This window comes from Aulostomus chinensis, chromosome 11 (genome assembly GCF_037954235.1).
Source record: "Aulostomus chinensis isolate RoL2024-O1b breed Wild chromosome 11, RoL_Achi_v1.0, whole genome shotgun sequence".
In the NCBI taxonomy this organism is placed as follows: domain Eukaryota; kingdom Metazoa; phylum Chordata; class Actinopteri; order Syngnathiformes; family Aulostomidae; genus Aulostomus; species Aulostomus chinensis.
This window is the reverse complement of record NC_141330.1, coordinates 29,633,741-29,651,886: the sequence shown is the minus strand read 5'-3', so window position 1 is coordinate 29,651,886 and position 18,146 is coordinate 29,633,741. Positions and strand designations below refer to the sequence as shown.

At 44.5% G+C, this 18,146-nt stretch overlaps 1 protein-coding gene and 1 long non-coding RNA gene across 2 annotated transcripts in view; one reads left to right on the top strand and one right to left on the bottom strand.

The window, feature by feature from the left end:
- tgfb2 (transforming growth factor, beta 2) overlaps positions 1–16,529 on the bottom strand; it is a 165,173-nt gene extending 148,644 nt beyond the window's left edge. The window contains exon 1 of the mRNA XM_086219332.1: positions 15,523–16,529. Within this exon, the coding sequence (XP_086075458.1) occupies positions 15,523–15,988 (466 nt within the window). The 5' untranslated portion in view covers positions 15,989–16,529. The remainder of the gene's footprint in view (positions 1–15,522) is intronic.
- LOC147253954 (uncharacterized) lies at positions 4,903–7,428 on the top strand. The gene is made up of 6 exons (XR_015118618.1): positions 4,903–4,954; positions 5,041–5,109; positions 5,637–5,685; positions 5,862–5,995; positions 6,115–6,245; positions 6,491–7,428. It is a non-coding gene; the product is annotated as an uncharacterized LOC147253954 (long non-coding RNA).
- Positions 16,530–18,146: the final 1,617 nt, after the last annotated feature.

Below are 18,146 nucleotides of genomic sequence, written 5' to 3'. Positions count from 1 at the left end.
GGTGCGCCTTTTATGATATTATATTGCTGGCCAGAGATTATTGTACTGCAGGATGGATCTAGGCAACGGGCCTTGAGTTAAACATTTATGCTATAGGCTCCACCTGCAGTATTGGGGCCAACCCAGTCTCATGTCAAAATGTGAAAAGGCTACATTTGTCCACAGGGCAAAACGTGTCAGTCCTATGATAAAGGCCTAAAAATTGTAAAATGTCTACATTTTTTCCCCTATTCTTTTCTGTTGGAACGCCAGAAGGTCACGTGAGTCTTTCATGCAGGCCTCTCAAAACAAAGACATGACGGCCATTCCTTTAGTTCTCGGAGGAAAGTACATTATTCCAACATAGTTTGGATTTAAAATAAAACATCTTGATGACATTTGTAGTGAAAAATATACATTTTCTTTTCACAATATTAGTTCAGCTCTTATTTATAATCTTTGGTTTGTTCGTTATCACAATGAATCCTTCACCACTCAGAATAGAGTTGTTACAATGTTACGTTTTCTGCAGTAGTAAACAAAACAACATGGCCGCTCCTGTCATTGTTGGAGGAAAGTGCCTTATTCCAAGATAGTTTTGATTTAATAAAGCATTCTGATGACATTTCTAGTGAGAAATATACATTTTGTTTCATAATCTTCGCTCAGTTCTTGTGTATAATCTTTGGTTTGTTTGTTATGACGATGAATCGTGCACCTCTCAGAAGAGAGTCGTTACAGTGTCACCTTTCTGCTGTTGCTATGTTGGTTGCTAAGGACGATACTGGCGTCATTCCAAGTTTTCTGCAGTTGTTATGGTTCAAACCACGGAAACCTAAATGGCGTTTATGTTCTTGTATTTTGTTGTTACATTGCGTCGTTATCTAGTTGATAATATATTTGTTTGATTGTTGACTAAAAAAAATAATATAAAACATGTTGCCCCAGGAATTACCATCAAAATATAAAATAGCTACGCTTGTTTGTTGTTGTTTGTGGGATTGTTGACTACAGCTGTTCAATAAAAATAATATGAAATGGATTTTAGTGCCCCAGGAATTACAAACATCATTAAAAAACAATCATTACAAACTTCCGTGGAAGTCGGCCCCCCGTTCTTCTGTGAGAAATTCCGAAAGTTATCGCTCACTCCGAGTAAAAAAAAAAAACAAAACATTTTTAATACTTTAACTTTTGATTAATAATACAATCAACAAATTCATTTCTGGATGTTTATTCTACCTACAAAGTCCATTTGTAACCATTACAGATCTACCAATCAGCATTAAGAAGAGAAACAATGATTCAAACTAATGGCGGTCTGCTGACGTCACATCCGTCACAGGCGAACTCCTGCACTCAGAGGTGGCCTTTTAGTTCCATCATTTCACGCTATATTTACAGATTTATTATTGAGTGGAACAAACCACACTGATGTCTGGGTTCATCAAGGATATCATTAAAGAAATCCTAACTTAAAACCCATTTTACAAAGTCTACGATCTGCCGTGGGTATTTTCTCGTTACACGGCAGCTGCGCAGTCACACCCACTTCAGATTTAAAGGCCTGAAGCGCCAACAAGAAACCATTTGCAGCTGCCATAAAACCTTAAAAGAAGAAGAAGAAGAAACCATTTGGCGACAATTATCACGGCGGGAAGCACCATGGATCTGCTCGAAGACGACAACGCCTTATTTCTTGCTGATGTGTTCTTGAACGAGTGTGAGGTAAGCGATACTTTAATGATATCTCCTTGAACTTTCTAAAACTAAAGCTGTCTTTTTAACGTTACGTGATAAAGTATATTAAGGTAACACCGGCATGTCCCATTATGTTTATTTTAAGGAGGCTCAACATAAACAACAAACAGAGACCTTTGTTTGGGCGGAGGAGGACGAGGAACGGAACCCTCTCCCAAAAAGAAGTAGAACGGTGGAGGGGCGGAAGCAGGCCTTATCCACAGGTTGGTTTTCTCCCCCAGTTCTTCTTTTGGGGTGAGCCTATCGTCAGTGAATGACGTGGTGATAGCGCAGAAGTCAGTTCAGTGCTTGAGTGATACTTGTGTGTGTCCGTACATGGAAGATCCCAGCTCCTGTGTGTGGTGGTTTCTGTTGTTGCATACCCTCATGTAATGTTTCAGGATCAATCTTTTTTTTTTAAGTCGAAAGCCCAATTAGGGACAAGAGCTGGGAGAGAGCAGTCGCTCTAGACTTTCTTTACAACTCATCATTTGAATGCTTTGTACTGAAACTATTGTGCTGAATTGTCCCGTTCAAATAAATTCAAACCCTCTGAACAGTTACCTCTGAAAGCATGGACCCATCATCATGTGCTCCATCTACGAGTGGACACCAGAGTGGGACCAGGACCATTCAAGACATGGGTAGATTTTTACTTTACTTCATTGTTGTCTGATTGCAATGGGTTACTTGCTGTTACCTATGCTTATCCCCCCCCCCCTTCTGTTTTCAAGGCTCCCTCCTCCCTCATACAAGAAGTCCACAACCTGTTGAAGACCCAGCCCCTTCACGTTGGAAGGATAGACAGGCCTCCATTTTGGAAAAGAGGACATTGTTAAGACCCCAGCATCTGTGGATCCACGCACATTCCAGTGCCCTCTGACTGCTTTGTCCTCCAGCGCTTCAACAAGTGGATGCATGGTTAAGACACTGCAGGCTGGGCCAGGACTGTGACACTGACGCCTGTATGGAAAAGCTGATATTTAAATTGTACTTTGATTATTGTGCACTATAAAAAAATAAATTCCTTGCAATATACACTTAATGTTTTTTTCCTGCACCATCTTAAGTTGCTATATTGAATGTATTTGGTCATCAGATGCTGAAGCTGTCGATGTAAATCATGAGTCATTATTTCAAACTGCGTTGCTGCATGGATGCTTCCTTAATAGGGTTTTTCACATCACGCAAAACATTTGATAGTACTTTCTCACACATATATACACACACACATATAAAAACAACCCCCGGACCCTACAATTTTAAGAAGCTAAGGTGTGTAAGGTAGGTCTGGTATGAGCACAGGAGTTGGAGTATATGAGGTTACTCTTTACTGAATGTAAGAACTACATTTATGCTTTGGTAGAACGCCTTCAGGGAAATTGTTTCCAGCAGCTTTGTTACACATTACACGGATGTAGAAGAACACAGAATATAAAAAGTAGATAAAATATATACCTATGCAAACAAATTAATGATGAAAAAATGTTTCAAAATTGTGATAACATGTCACCCAAAAGGAAGCAGCTGGGGCGCCAATTCTATTGTAGCTTCCTCTAATCTGTGAAAAAAAGTGTTGTGGATTTGGTCCAGATCAGAGCCTGAGGCCTGGCAGGGCCTACAAGCATTTCCTGCTGGGAGGCTGAAATTCACAATGATGGTTGTAAATGATGGCCAGAACACACATTTAGTTTGAACTTATTTCCATAAAATTATATACAAAAAGAAACAAAGCCCTGAGCCTCTAAACTTGAATGAGAGCCCAGGTAGTCCTTGTGGATGGCTACTTAACACAAGAAGTGTTACCGATAGGCTGACCATATTTTGATTCCAAAAAAGAGGACACTCGGCCCGGCCTCGAGATCCTTAAATGATACTGGATGTTTACTCAAAGGTGCCTGATATTACAAGGCATCTTTGTACGTCACAGGTAACAAAGTACTGTAGTATTCTGTGCAAAGCATCAGTCAGTTTCAACACACGCTAACTGGTCCCATGAAAAACAATGAAAACAGGACATTTTCATGGATGTATAAACACCCCCGGACGTCCCAGACTAAAAACTGGACATGTCTGGGCTAAAGGGGATTTTTGGCCACCCTAGTTTTAGAGGCTTGAAACAGATATTGGTGACAAGACTGCTCCACTGACACCAAGCACAAGTCCCTTCCATATTTGTTTCCAGAGATATGGTAGTAATGACAGTGCACCTCCATTATAAAAAAAACTGCTGCAGTCTTTGGGGTCTTGTGTTTCAGCTCTGTAACTTCCAGATGGCTGAAAATGTCAGAATCAGTCCTCTCACTGACATCAACCATTGGTGTGACTTTTGGTGGCTTCAGCTCAAATGAAACCAGGGAAGCAGGGCCAGACTTTGAGGAGCCCCTTAGGGTTAGTGGATTCCCCGGGACCGTGCTTGGGCCCCTTAGCACCTCGATGGCTGAAATTCACAGCACATGGTACTCTGGGGCATCACACTATGTGTGTAAAGTTTGGTGTATGTTGCCCAAGTAGAAATACCAGAACCCACACAGTAAATTCAGCAGAGTAAAATATGCTGTGATAAAGTTTATTTAGTCTGACAGAGTTATATTAACAATAATTAGAGTAAAATGCGCCCCTGTACAGCCCAGTGTTGGTGAAACTTTTGAGAGTTACAAGCACAGTGATTTTACACTGTAGGCTCCTAGTGTACTTTTTTACAAAGTTACACCAGACACCCGTGCAGTACTCTGGGAGGTACCATCAACCTTCACCTCATGCTGCAAACGGACCAGGAGTCCCCCAGCCGCCACTTTCTTGTCGTCGACTGACTTCGGTAAGTCTCTCCTAATCGCTTATTAAACTGCTAATTTTTAATATATATATAAGCAACATTTAGAATATCTCAATTACATTTAACTATACATTTCATACGAGTTGTTGGTCATAGTGTGCCGAATTTTAAAAGATTATGTTGACCAAGTGGATGGCTCGCTTAAATGTGCGTGTAATATTTGGAGAAAATGTACTAACTCATGTAAAACTCAACAGCAAGATGTAGTTAATATTTTTAAGGCGGAGGTTCTTTGTGTTTTAGCGAAAGTACAGTTGTCACTCCAAGCTGCATGTTTGGGACATGTCTTGACTTGTCCAGGGCAAGCTTTAGCAGTCACCCCCAGTTCCGCGGTCAGCACAGGGTCACGGACTCTCTTGGGCCCTCACAATAAGAATTTCGTCCTGGACTCTCCGCAAGGTAGGTCGCAGAGAGGTAAAGCACAGCGTCACGACCGCTATGATAAACAAACGGCTGGCTAACATTTGCATTTGTTGTTATCTCAGTGGTTGCGCTCTGAAAGTTCAATAATTTGAATTTGGAATGCAGCGGTTGTGGTTTCCGTAATTTTCATGGTCAGTAAACTCATGTCGTATTTCAGTAAGTGTAGTGTTTCTCTCTTTTGTGTAACTTTGCACGGACAAATAGCGCTTTTAAGCTCGTGGTGTGAATGATTTCCAGGCATTGCTGGTTTAACTGTGCTCCTAACGTTATAGTGTTAGCTTACATGAGTTTATTAACTCTGCTCCCGCTCCTCTGCTCTCGGTGTCACAACAGATCCGCTGCATGTTAGCCCAGTCTATCTCACACGCAGACAGTACACACACACACACACACACACACACACACCATCTACTGATATCTGCAGTCTGGAACTAAATTTTGTTAGTAATACCACCAAACATAAAATCTATTGTCTCTATGATTGTGAAATATTTTATGTTCAACCACTTAAAAATATTTGGTTCTTTTGGGAAGTGGAAGGCACTTGACACAGTTTAATATTTCTGATTGAAATGAGAGGTAAATTGCACCTATAAAGAACAATATGATGGCAATCATGGAAATCTGTTCCGTTTTTGTCTGTTGCACATCGAGCAAGACTTCATCCTGCAGTTTGGTGAGGATGTCACTGCCAGGTTTTTGGAAAAGTAAGTCTCTTTATCTTGACCTTGTTCATGCTATGCTAAGTGAGCATGGCAATATTGTGTCACTTAATAATTGTAGGCATCAGAAAAACTGATCTCACTGATCCTGTTAGCTTGTCAACAATTTTTATAACCTTAGTTGTTGTCAGAATTTCTCATGTGGGAGTATCTCTGTCCAGGTGGCCCACTTGCGTTGAGCAAAAAGTCATTCAGCAGAGCAAGGCTCTTCCCACCTCAAGCGAGCTTGAAGAACTAATCTACTGTGCTGAATCTACGTCAGGTGGACAGGAAATGGATGACACCCTCGAATCTGGTATTTTTACTTTCGTACTCTTGTTTTTCTCCTATTACAGTTTAACTTTTTGTTGTTTCAGTTGTGGCGCATGCATAATATTTCAAGTTGTGAGTTTATGGTACCATTGTGTTCATTAGTTTGTGGATGGGACAGTGACCTTTCCTCCATTCTTCTCCTCCTTCACTGAACTCCTCCTTCCGCCCAAGGCCCTAAAAGACCAGGCAAAGTTTCAGCATCTCAAGCTGAGAAACATCTTGTTGTGTTTAAGGTTTGTATTTAGGTTTTTTTTGTCAAAGATTTTTTTTTTGTTTGTGTTTTTGTCCTTTTGTCCTATATTTAGAATATATCCAGTTGGTCCTTGTATAAAAGTATTCGATCAAACAGTTTAAATTATCTGATTTCTTAGATCTTTGGAGAAAAACATAACTTCTTACATTTTAATACCCAGCAAAAGAGATTTAAAGCACTTAATCTGTGCTATCCAGCATTTCATGTTTCATTTGTTTCTGTCAGACCGGGACAAGCCTCCAGGACCATGTTGATGCCATCAAGAGCCGCACTCAGCCCTACCTCCTTGCTGCTGGCATGAAAAGGAGCACAATTCATGAGTTCTTCATCATTCTGGATGAGCAGGTCTTACCATGCAAGTCCAACAGTTCCCTTGGAGCGTTTGATGAACTCTTTAAGACACACTTTGTGTTTGGCATTAGTTACAGTCACATGCTTCACCACATGCTGCGAAACTAAATGCTCCTCAATCTACAAATGTGCTGTTGGTGAACTGGGGAAAGCACTTCGGCACAGAATACCGACCTGGCTTACCAATGTGTGTTGAGGTCGCTGATGAGGTGCCAGTTTTTTGTAAGATTCCTAATATTATTGTGAAAGATGAACATGTTGTACTCACTGGCTCAGGTGTAAACGATTTGTTTGGATCGAAGCGAAGTAAAATCTGGTCAACTGGACGTAAGTTTATCTTGAAGACGTTTCACCTCTCATCCGAGAGGCTTCTTCAGTTCTAGTGAAGAGTGTGGAAACTCCAGCTTATAAACCTATGTGGGAGTGGTCAGTGCTATTGTGGTGGAAACGACCCTCCCCAGACTCACCTGGCCTCCCCAAACGATTTGTTTGGAGAACATTATTATGCATTTCAAGTCTTGTTAAAGCCAATCCAGGCACTTCGGTGTTTAACGTTAAAGAGTGGTTCAGCTTTAAACCAGTGGATGTTCAGATGGAATGTGGAGCAACAGAATCCTCCCTCTGCATCGTTCCTTACTGCCATCTAATGAAGGAGGAGATGAGTGTTTTCATACCAGAAGCAGTGTTAACGATGTTTTATGGAGTTGATGGATTTCCAAGATTGAGATGGGACAAAATCTAAAGATTTGCAGATTGCACACAATGTCTCTGGAAGGTATTGCAGTTAAAACTTTAAACTTTGAGGTTTCATGTTAAATACATTGTTATGAAGAATATATGTTGTGGTCTTTATGTTTTTCACCTTTAAAAGTGTTGAAATGTGGATGTTAAGAGAAAATCACAATTTACCACTGTAATTCTGCACTGGACTGAAAAATAATTTTTGATATTTAAGGTGTTGGGTAACACTTAAAGGAAGTAAATATATAGAGGGGAACTATTTAACACCAGTAGGAAAAGGTTAGATAACAACACTATAGAGTCACTTCTCAAACCAACACTTGGAGTGAATGAAGTTTAACCCTTGAAAAGAATTAATAAACAAGAGTAATTTCTGATTAACACTTAAAACCACTGAGTGTTAAATGCAAGCAACACCAACAGTGTCATTTTCTTCATAGAAAAAAACTGAATTAACCCTTTCAAGTGTAATTAAGTGCAAAATATTAACTCTAGAGTTAAATTGACACTGAAATTATAACACGACCTTCAGTGTAACTTTAACACTCTGTAGACAGGGACCATATGTTCACTGACTCAGGGTAAAAATGGACTCTTTAAGGGTTAAATTTACACTGCCGATTTTACTGAGCAGATTTGATCCTCAATTCTGCTCCAAAAGGCTCCCAGAGTGCAGCGGTCACAGACCCTGATTTTGTCCAGTTTCACAAGGGGATAGTTTTTTCTCTTTGAACCTAGGAAGTTGAAATTTTAGTGTGTTGTTCTGTCCTCCAGAAGGACCGCATCTGTGCTGGTTTGACCCCCCTAAGTCCTTTCTGCTGTCCGTAAAGGGCGTGGCAAAGTCCAGTAAAGTCTATCAATGAAGCATCATAACTGATCAAAGTTGCTCCAAATGAGATGAGATTTCTGGGAGGAGTTCACACCTCTGCCAGAAACCAACATTTAAAACTTTGAAGCCCCACCTCCTTCCTGAAGCTACTTCCTGTTTGGGAGGGGGTTCTAGAATTATTCCACCTGATTATGATTTTATAAATTTGAGAGGCCTCACAGTTCAAGTTTCAGGTCTGTATCCACTGTAGAGGCCAAATGACATCAGAGTGTTGTTGTACTGCAATACTACAGTACAGCGTCAGAGACATTCAGTTATTGATTGCCTGAATGATTGATTTCCCCCAGAAGAGGAACAGCTTTGTTGGAGCAGTAAAAATACACACATCAGAACGACAAAAGTTACACTGGAAAAGAAATGACATGACATTACCAGCACAACATCTGAAGAACAGTTAGGATCAATTTAACTGGCCAGATAGTTAGGATTTCTTTAATGATACCCTTGATGAACCCAGACATCAGTGTGGTTTGTTCCACTCAATAATAAATCTGTAAATATAGCGTGAAATGATGGAACTGAAAGGCCACCTCTGAGTGCAGGAGTTCGCCTGTGACGGATGTGACGTCAGCAGACCGCCATTAGTTTGAATCATTGTTTCTCTTCTTAATGCTGATTGGTAGATCTGGAATGGTAACAAATGGACTTTGTAGGTAGAATAAACATCCAGAAATGAATTTGTTGATTGTCTTATTAATCAAAAGATAAAGTATTAAACATATTTGTTTTTTTCCTCAGAAAAAATGAAGATGAAAAATATAAAATAGCTACACTTGTTTGTTGTTGTTTGTGTAGCTATTTTATATTTTGATGGTAATTCCTAGGCCAATATGTTTTATTTTTTTTATTAAACATATATGTAGTCAACAATCCCACCGTCGTCGTCGTCTTCCGCTTATTCCTCACTAGTAAGGGTCGCGGGGGGGTGGAGCCTATCCCAGCATCTACAGGCGAGAGGCGGGGTTCACCCTGGACTGGTCCCCAGTCCATCACAGGGCCAACACACAGAGACCAACAACCATTCACACTCACATTCATACCTACGGTCAATTTAGAGAATCAATCAGCCTCGTCCCCAAATTGATGTCTTTGGACTGTGGAGGAAGCTGGAGTACCAGAGAGAACCCACACAGACACGGGGACAACATGGAGACTCACACAGAAAGATCCAGCGCCCGAGCCGGGACTCAAACCCCGAACCTTCTTGATGGGGGCCACAGTGCTGACCACTGCACCACCGTGCAGCCCGTCAACAATCCCAAAAATATTTTATCAGTTCAGATAACGACACAATGTAACGACAAAATACAATAACACACACGCCATTTGGTTTCGTTCATAATGGCGTCCTTAGCAACCAACATAGCAACAGCTGAAACGTGACACTGTAACGACTCTCTTCCGAGAGGTGAAAGATTCATCGTCATAACGAACAAACCAAAGTTTATACACAAGAACTGAGCGAAGATTATGAAAACAAAATGCATATTTCTCGCTAGAAATGTCATCAGAATGCTTTATTTAATCAAAACTCTCTTGGAATAAGGAACTTTCCTCCAACAATGACAGGAGCAGCCGCCATGTTTTTGTTTTGAGAGGCCCGCATGAAAGAGTCACATGACCTACCAGCGCTCCAATAGAAAAGAATAGGGGGAAAAAACGTACACATTTCACAATTTTTAGGCCTTTATGGTAGAACTGATAGGTTTGGACCTGTGGACAAACGGAGCCTCTTTACGTTTTGACATGAGACTGGGTTGGTCGAGCCGACAGCATAACCCTTAAACTGAATCTTCATTCCCTCCCAACATCCAGCAGTTTGTCATCAAAAATGCAGTGACTGAGGATTTTAATCCATTTCTAAATTACTAAACAGCTGATAATATCAACATCTATTTCATTCAGAAGGACACATATGTGAGAATGCTGTTTGTTGACCACAGCTCAGCATTCAACACCATAATCCCCATGAAGCTCATCCAAAAGCTCAGGATCCTGGGACTGCACACCTCTGTCTGCATCTGGATTCTGAGCTTTCTGACGGGTAGACCCCAGGTGGTGAGGATGGGCGGCTTCTCCTCCTCCACACTGATGCTGAGCACAGGTGCCCCTCAGGGCTGTGTTCTCAGCCCTCTCCTCTACGCCCTGATGACTCATGACTGTGTGGCTAGGCACAGTTCCAATGCCATCCTGACGTTTGCCGACGATACCACCATCCTCGGTCTCATCTCTCACAATGATGAGACCGCCAACAGAGAGGAGGTCAGCGTCCTGGGAACATGGTGCCAGGAGGACAATAACCTCACTCTCAACGTCTGCAAAACCAAGGAGATGGTCCTTGACTTCAGGAAACATAAGGGGAGAGGTCACTCCCCCATTTTCATCGGGGGTTCAGAGGTGGAAGGGGTTGCCTCCTTCAAACTCCTTGATGTGCACGTCAGCAATGACCTCTCTTGGACCTCTCTGACTGGCTCCATCACCGCCCGGTACAGCAGCTGCTCTGCTGCACACTGCAAGTCCCTTGGACGAGTGGTGAAGACAGCAGAGCGCATCACTGGCTGTCACCTCCCCTCCCTGCAATCCATCTTCAACACACAATACCTCAGGAAAGCTCAGAAGATCAGAGATCCCACTCATCCAAGCCACAGCCTCTTTTCTCTCCTGCTGTCTGCTAGACGCTTCCACAGCATCCGCACATGGACGACCAGATTCAGAAACACTTTCTTCCTCACAGCCATCAGACGACTAAACCAGTAGCTCATTTTTTTTGCACTGCACAGTCTGCACTGTCAGATATTGCACACATGTACAAATACTTATAGATATATTTTCCTCACTGTTGTACAGAATTCCATGCTCCTCTAAACTATTTATAGATCAGGACTTCACCTTATTTTTATTTTCTATTTTATTCATTATTGATTTTTTCTTTCCTTTTTCTCGTGTTACTTACTCGGAGTTGTCTGCCTGCCTGGTTCGAAGCATTTCATTGCTCAAATGACGCTGTCAATATTGTGCATATGACAATAAAGAATCTTGAATTACTTACATGTTCGTGAACTCACCACCATCTTCACTACCATCTGGTGCCACCCTAGACTCTCTTGCTGGAGCGCAGGGAGCCAACTAGAGAGTCGACACAGCTCACTCACAGAGGGCTGGTCAACCCTTCCACTCGCTACATACGACATCCACAGCCAGCTGCAGTTCAACAAACTCCTTCAGTCACTGAACCTGTGTTACCCATCCAGCATACTTACCAATATGTTTAGTTGACATCTGAATCTCCATCTCTGCCTCCTTACCAGTCTCCAGCTCCACAGATACTTCATCACCAGCCAGTTGCTTGTCATATCCAGCCCACGAACTAATTAGCACTGTCAGACTTTCAGTATTAATCCCCACAACCTACATCATCTAACACAGAGGTTGAAGTCAAAAACAGAAGCACAGCAGTTGTCTGCCAAAATGGCTCGAGGCACCAAGCTGAGATGCAGCCAGCTTAAAAAAAGATGATACACCTGCCTGAAGGAAGAATCAGCCAGGCCCTGTTTACCACGACAGAGAGCCAACTAAGGTCAGGGACCATCAAGCTTCAGCGAACTCTTCAAGTCACAAGAAAAAACAAGTCAAAACAGATGTGTCTTTTCTGACAAGTCAAGAGGCCTACACCTCACAGTGTGAACAGAGTGAAGCGTCAGCCAGAACAGATTGAAAAGGACAGGAAGAGGTGTTCTTCCTCATCCACTGACTCACACCACAGTAAACTATAGGTGTGAAGAACGCCCCCACAAGAATAAAGACGACAATGACTTGGTGTGTGGACTTCAACCACAGCAATGGCAATGGAGTGAGTTACATATATTTTTGTCATTGTTGACATATTCCTGCGGTGTGTCAAACAGATACTGGTTCTGAAAAGGTGCCATTTTTATACTCTAGACTGTTGTAGTTCATGAATGAGAGCTCTATTTTCTTATATAAAAACCGTCGTGTTCAGGAATATAGAAAATTGAGGGTGTGATACAGAAAAATGTATCACGAACCAATTAAGTGAAATATAATGAAATACAAGGGCTGCAGGGTGGAGCAGTGGCCCTCACTGTGGCCCCCCATCAAGAAGGTTGTGGGTGGAGCCCTGGCTGCAGCACGGGGTCTTTCTGGGTGAGTCTCCATGTTCTCCCCGTTCCTGCTGGGTTCTCTCTGGTACTCCAGCTTCCTCCACAGTCCAAAGACATCAAGAGGGACCAGGTTAATCCAGACTCTAAATTGACCGTAGGCGTGGCTGGGAGAGCCAATGGTTGTCTGTCTCTATGTGTTGGCCCTGCCATGGACTGGTGACCTGTCCAGGGGGAAGGCTGCTGGGATAGGCTCCACCCCTGCGACCCTTAATAGTAAGGAATAAGCGGAAGACAATGAATGAATGAATGATGAAATACAACCATGAGACTGGTAAAGATTTGCACCTCTGCCCACTTCCTTCAAACCCCATGCTCCCTGTTTTGGTAAGCAGTGACATCATCAGAGGTTTTGTGTGCCCTCACCCTGTCAGATACTCACAAATGGGTGGCTTGAAGTCAGTGAGATGTTTTTGTCAACCCTACATCACTTCTTTGTGACTCCCGAATGCAGCAGCAGTGAAAAGTGAGCTGAGGGATAGAAGCGAACCAGCCAAATCATTTGAACTGACATGAGTTGAACTAGTTTTTGTCTCTTTTCCACAACTGTCTGGACTTTTTCTTCATAATGGTGCGTGCTTTCTGACCTCCGAATGATGTTTGTGAGTCAAATTGTCGAATCCCCTTTCAACTGTGATGTGAGTACAGCAGACGTTGAGCAATTTTAGAAACCATGACTACACTGCAGATGAATGCTAATGCCAAGACTGACAAATGGAAAGGATGGGAAGAAAATGTATGGGGGTTGGGGGAGCTGGTTATTGTTGGAGGGGGTGGTGGTGGGGGTGATGGGGGTGGGGGTCTTCCTTCCACCAGTCAAAAGAAACGAAGAGCCTTGCTTGCTGGAATTTTCCATGGAGTGAGTGGCAGTCAGGGTTTACACACACAGCTCACTGAGTTCAAATAGAAGACTGGGACAGTGTCTCCAACCCCCCCTTCCACCCCCACCCTCACCTTCCTGCCCGGCATTTCTGCAATGCAGTTGGCTGCTGTGTCCCACATTATGGCCTCTGAAGACTTCCTGGCGCCCAACCAAATAAGGCTGATACCCATGTATGTGTATGTGTGTGTGTGTGTGTGTGTGTGTGTAAGTGATCATTTTCACACTAATACACACACATCAAGTGACAGAGACTAAATAAATATAGCCTATCAACTGAAGGCAAAGCTGAAGACCTGGCCAGTGTCACCAGTTCACATGAATGGGAATCAATTCTGGCTGGGTTCCTCCCAGTGTTGATTCAGTAATATTTATACCACTGAATACTTTCCTGACTGCGCTTGGAGCCGGGCCTGATCTTCTCATTTTGAAGCTATTTACACTAGAGGAAGGGCCAAGGATAACATTTCATGCAAAATATACCTCAGGTCAAAAACATCATGCTAATTTATTTTTGCTTCAGTTCATGTGCTGGCATGCTTGTGTGAGGTGGGACCCCAAAAGGGGATAAATGGCTCTGCAGCTCTCTTCAATATAATAATTTGTTATTAGCTTGTAGAGCTATGCCTTTTCTACGGACGTTCCTTTCATCCACTGAGGGAGAAACTCATCTCCACATGGGAGGTCAAAGGTCAGGGTAGGCGCCAGAGCAGCACCGATGAAGCAGCTTCATGCTTCTCTGAATGAGGTGGCGCATTTCCTTTTTTTTTTGTGGATCAGCGAATGAAAACTCCTAGAACATACCCTTTGTGTTGTACTCGGCATTTTTGCTTAATCAGGGAGAATTGGAAACTACTTTTAGAAGTACATCTGTATTTTTGAATTTTAAAAACGGACGGACTGTGTCCAACTACATTTCATTGTACAGAAATGTTCAATGACAATTAAGAAAAACTTAAACCTTAAAGTCCAAAAGTCCAGATCGCTATGGACAAAGAATTCTGCTGTTGGATCAAATCAATACTTTGCCAGTGGCTTTAGCAGCCAATCAGGTAGCCACTGGCAAAGTACAGCCAGACCGTTTTCATGTGTCCAGTAGCAGCCAGACACATCCTCCTGCTAGTGCAGCAGCAGCCCACACTGCCAGCCAGGCAGGAACACTGGTGGAATGGACTAAACCATTCCAGTGTGTGTGAGTGTGTGTGTGTTTGTGTGTAATTCAACAATTAGGTAATGTCACACAGAGATAATAACCCTTAGGACATCTGACTGCGATCCTATCACTGAGGAGCACCTTTTCATAGAAGGCTGCCCACCAGCCCTCCCAAGGGCTTCATTCCGTCCCTCGTTCTGAGATGTGCTGGTCCGCTAACCCACCGTTAGCTCCTCTGTGATGCATTAAACGCTGCTGTGTGAAGTTTGAGCAGAGAGAAAAGCTGCGCGACAGCAGACGTGCAGGCTGTTTGTCCAGGCTACGACCACACAGCTGCGAGAGCGAAGCTGTCCCTCACTGAGGGGAGCACAGTGGGAATCAGCCACCACCACGCCGGCTGCTTTGCTTTGGTTTCATTCCGACAGCACGTCAGCGACATCTCCCCCGCTACTTTCTATATTCCAGGGGTTTCACCGTTTCCTGCCCCTGTCAGGAGGACGACTTTACGATTGATACAAAGATCAGGGACAAATACAGCTGGATAAATTAAAGCCAAACTAGAGATGAAATATAATCTCAAAAGACTCCCAGACACACGTGAATCTCATGTCAGCTGGAAGCGAATTAGATGAGAAGCTGAACTACAAATGGTTCCTAAACAGTGACGTGAGAACAAGTCCTCCACTTCCACATCTTTCATGTCAGGTCAGAATTTCTGTGCTGCAAACACAGATTTTCATGTGGCAACAGATCAAAGCTGAGCTTCCTCAGGTGAGGTCAAGGGTCCTGGGCCTGCAGGTCAGTGCCAGTCTGACTGCTGTCTCCGTGAGGTTAAACTTGAAATATCTCCAGCCACTAACTGAACATGTGGGTGTAATTCTGGTGTGGATGGCTGGGGCGCACTGGAGACCGGGAGCAGAAGCTGGTAGGAGCTCCTGGTTTCCAGCTGAGCCACTGCCGCTTCACCCTGCGCCTCCGAAAACAATCACAAATACACGTGACCGCGCACAGGCAACGCGAGTCTGTCAAAGCTTTTCAACTGAACACACACGCTCACACACTTACTCTCCGACGGGTAGAACGGCTGCATGTCAATCTTGTGCACCTCCTTGGCGTAATACTCCTCTTCACTCCGCTGCCGCTCGCACGTCGCTGCGCGTTCGTTCGCCTTCTCCTGCAGCAGGTCCCGGGTGCTGTTGTAAATGGCGACAATGTCCCGGGACACGTCCTCGGGCTCGGGGAAGTCCTCCGGGGGGCCGGAGAGCTTGAGCTTGCTCAGGATCTGCCCTCGGATCGCCTCGATGCGCTTCCTCTTGAAATGGTCCATGTCCAGCGAACTGCACGTGGACAGGCTGAACGCCACGGAGGCCAAATCCAGCGCGAGCAGCAGCGAGACGAAGCTCAGGTTCATCTTCCCACGGGGCGAGGCGGAGTAGGTCGATCTCCCGGAGCTGGATCCCTTCGATCTACAGGCGAGCGGGACGCGTTCGAGGGCAGAACTCAAAACGCTTCCAGGAGGAGCGAGGAGCATCGACGCGCGAGGAGCAGCGTGCGGACCGGCAGGCTGCGACCCTGAGCTGCAGCTCGTCTGACACTCATTCAGCGGCACGAATGCGCGAGGAAACTCCGCGCTGAGGCTGGACGAGCACCGACCCTCCCACCGGCGGCTCACCTACAGCGCGCAGAGGTGCGGTTCAGCTGGACGTCGAGCCATCAACGGGAGAGACAACAGTCCAGAGGGTTCCGTCAGCGGGACGCACCGCCGCGCAGCCAGCGGGACCGAGCTCACCTCCACCGCATCAGCGCGCGTGACCGGTACCGGCACTTTGGTGTTGTGTTCAGGCTCGATAAAACTACGATGACAAACTTTCCCAGCTGTAGCCACTCAGACAGTTGGGGGGGGGCTCAATCCATCCAGTCGGGCAACAGCTCTGCTCGGTGCCAGCGGGCCTGATCAATGACACTTGAACCTGGTTCCGCCCTCACAGCCCGTCCACAGTCACGAGTGAGCCCGTAGCCTCATGGCGCGAGGCGATCCGGTGTCAGCCAGAGGGTCGTCGCGTCCATCGCAGTCAAGCTGCAGCGGCCGAGACCCGCTGGAGCGGAGCGCTGGGTCTTAAAGCCGGTCAACACCAAACCCGCGGTCCGGTCGGAGGTGCCGAACGCAGCAGCGACGGTTCCGGGACGGGCCTCCGAAGATATGAAGGACGACGAAGACCCTGATGCACAGTTTCAGAGGAGATCAGGACGCGGATGGCGGGTCATGCGTGTCGGAAACGAGTCAAATAATTCAGTCTTTGTTCGACAAAATTATATTTTAATGAGGTTTTCATTTCCATCACCTATTGATGTTTGATTTTTTAAATAATGTATTAACTATTACTATTACTATGAGCTACTTATATATGCGTACAGGCGCCTGCGCACATGGGGCCCTGGGGGGCTTGAGCCCTGCCCTCTTTGCTCCTATTAAAAAGTGCCCCCTGTCATTTGTTTTAATCACATTCATAAATTCCTGTTAGGGATGTAACATCGAAATATCGCCCTGGTATTCTACCGGACCAGTTTTCTTGTAATACTGGCTTGTTGTGTGTTGAGCCGCTTCTCTGGTCGTTGCGGCTCCGCGGTCACAGAGAGAGCGAGCGGGCGAGTGGGAGGGAGAGAAGCCGCTGGCCACGTAGAGGGAAGGAGACGTGACAGTGGAGCACCTGGAACCTGAGCGTTCTGGTCTGACTCGTCACGTCCATTTATTCAACCTGCTGAGGTATGGGTCGCCTCATACTAAAGAACAACGCTCTATTTTTGGCTCTGCTCGATATTAAAGTGTTCATCTTCAACAATAAACAGCCTAATAACAAACCAGTGTTTTATTGCTTTGCATGTCTTCCAACCCTAAAATGATGGGAATGAACTCATGCTGATCATGATTTGTGGACACAAAAGAAATGGCAACTGCACCGGACATGTACCTAAGGGTTCGCGTTCTGTTGGTGCTTTATTTTTTGACTTTGACATTCATTTCAAATATATATATATATATATATATATATATATATATATATATATAGAGAGAGAGAGAGAGAGAGAGAGAGAGAGAGAGGGAGGGAGAGGAGGCTGTTGTCCACCTTAGTCCCTCCCAAACTGATCATTTTATCCATAGAGCAGCAGCACCTTAGCAACAACTCTGGACTCTACTGGCCCACTAAAACAGAAAACTATGAATCCAAGAAACAAGCACCTTGGTACGGTTCTGGAACCTGACAGCGTCAACAAGAAACCAGAAACTGGAGAGAAGATGGCGCTGCTCCAAACTGGAGGAGTCAAATGGAGTCTGGCAAGATGGCCTTAGAACCTAGAAGAAAGCCCTCGGTAGAACCAGAGCAGCCGACTACTCAGCACTGATAGAGGAACACAAGAACAACCCAGGTTCCTCTTCAGTCCTGGAGCCAGACTGGCAGAGAGCCACAGCTCTACTGAACCAAGTAGTCCTGTTTCCCTGGGCAGCAAAGAGTTCATGGACTTCTTTAATGACAAAATTCTCCTGATTAGAGAGAAACTTCTTCTCCTGCTGCCATCAGCTGACAACATGGCTCCTAGAACCCAGAACCTAAGAGGCAGCTGGAGGACCAGACACACACTTGGATAGTTTTTCTCCCATCAGCCTTCATGAGCTCAGTTCAATAATGTCC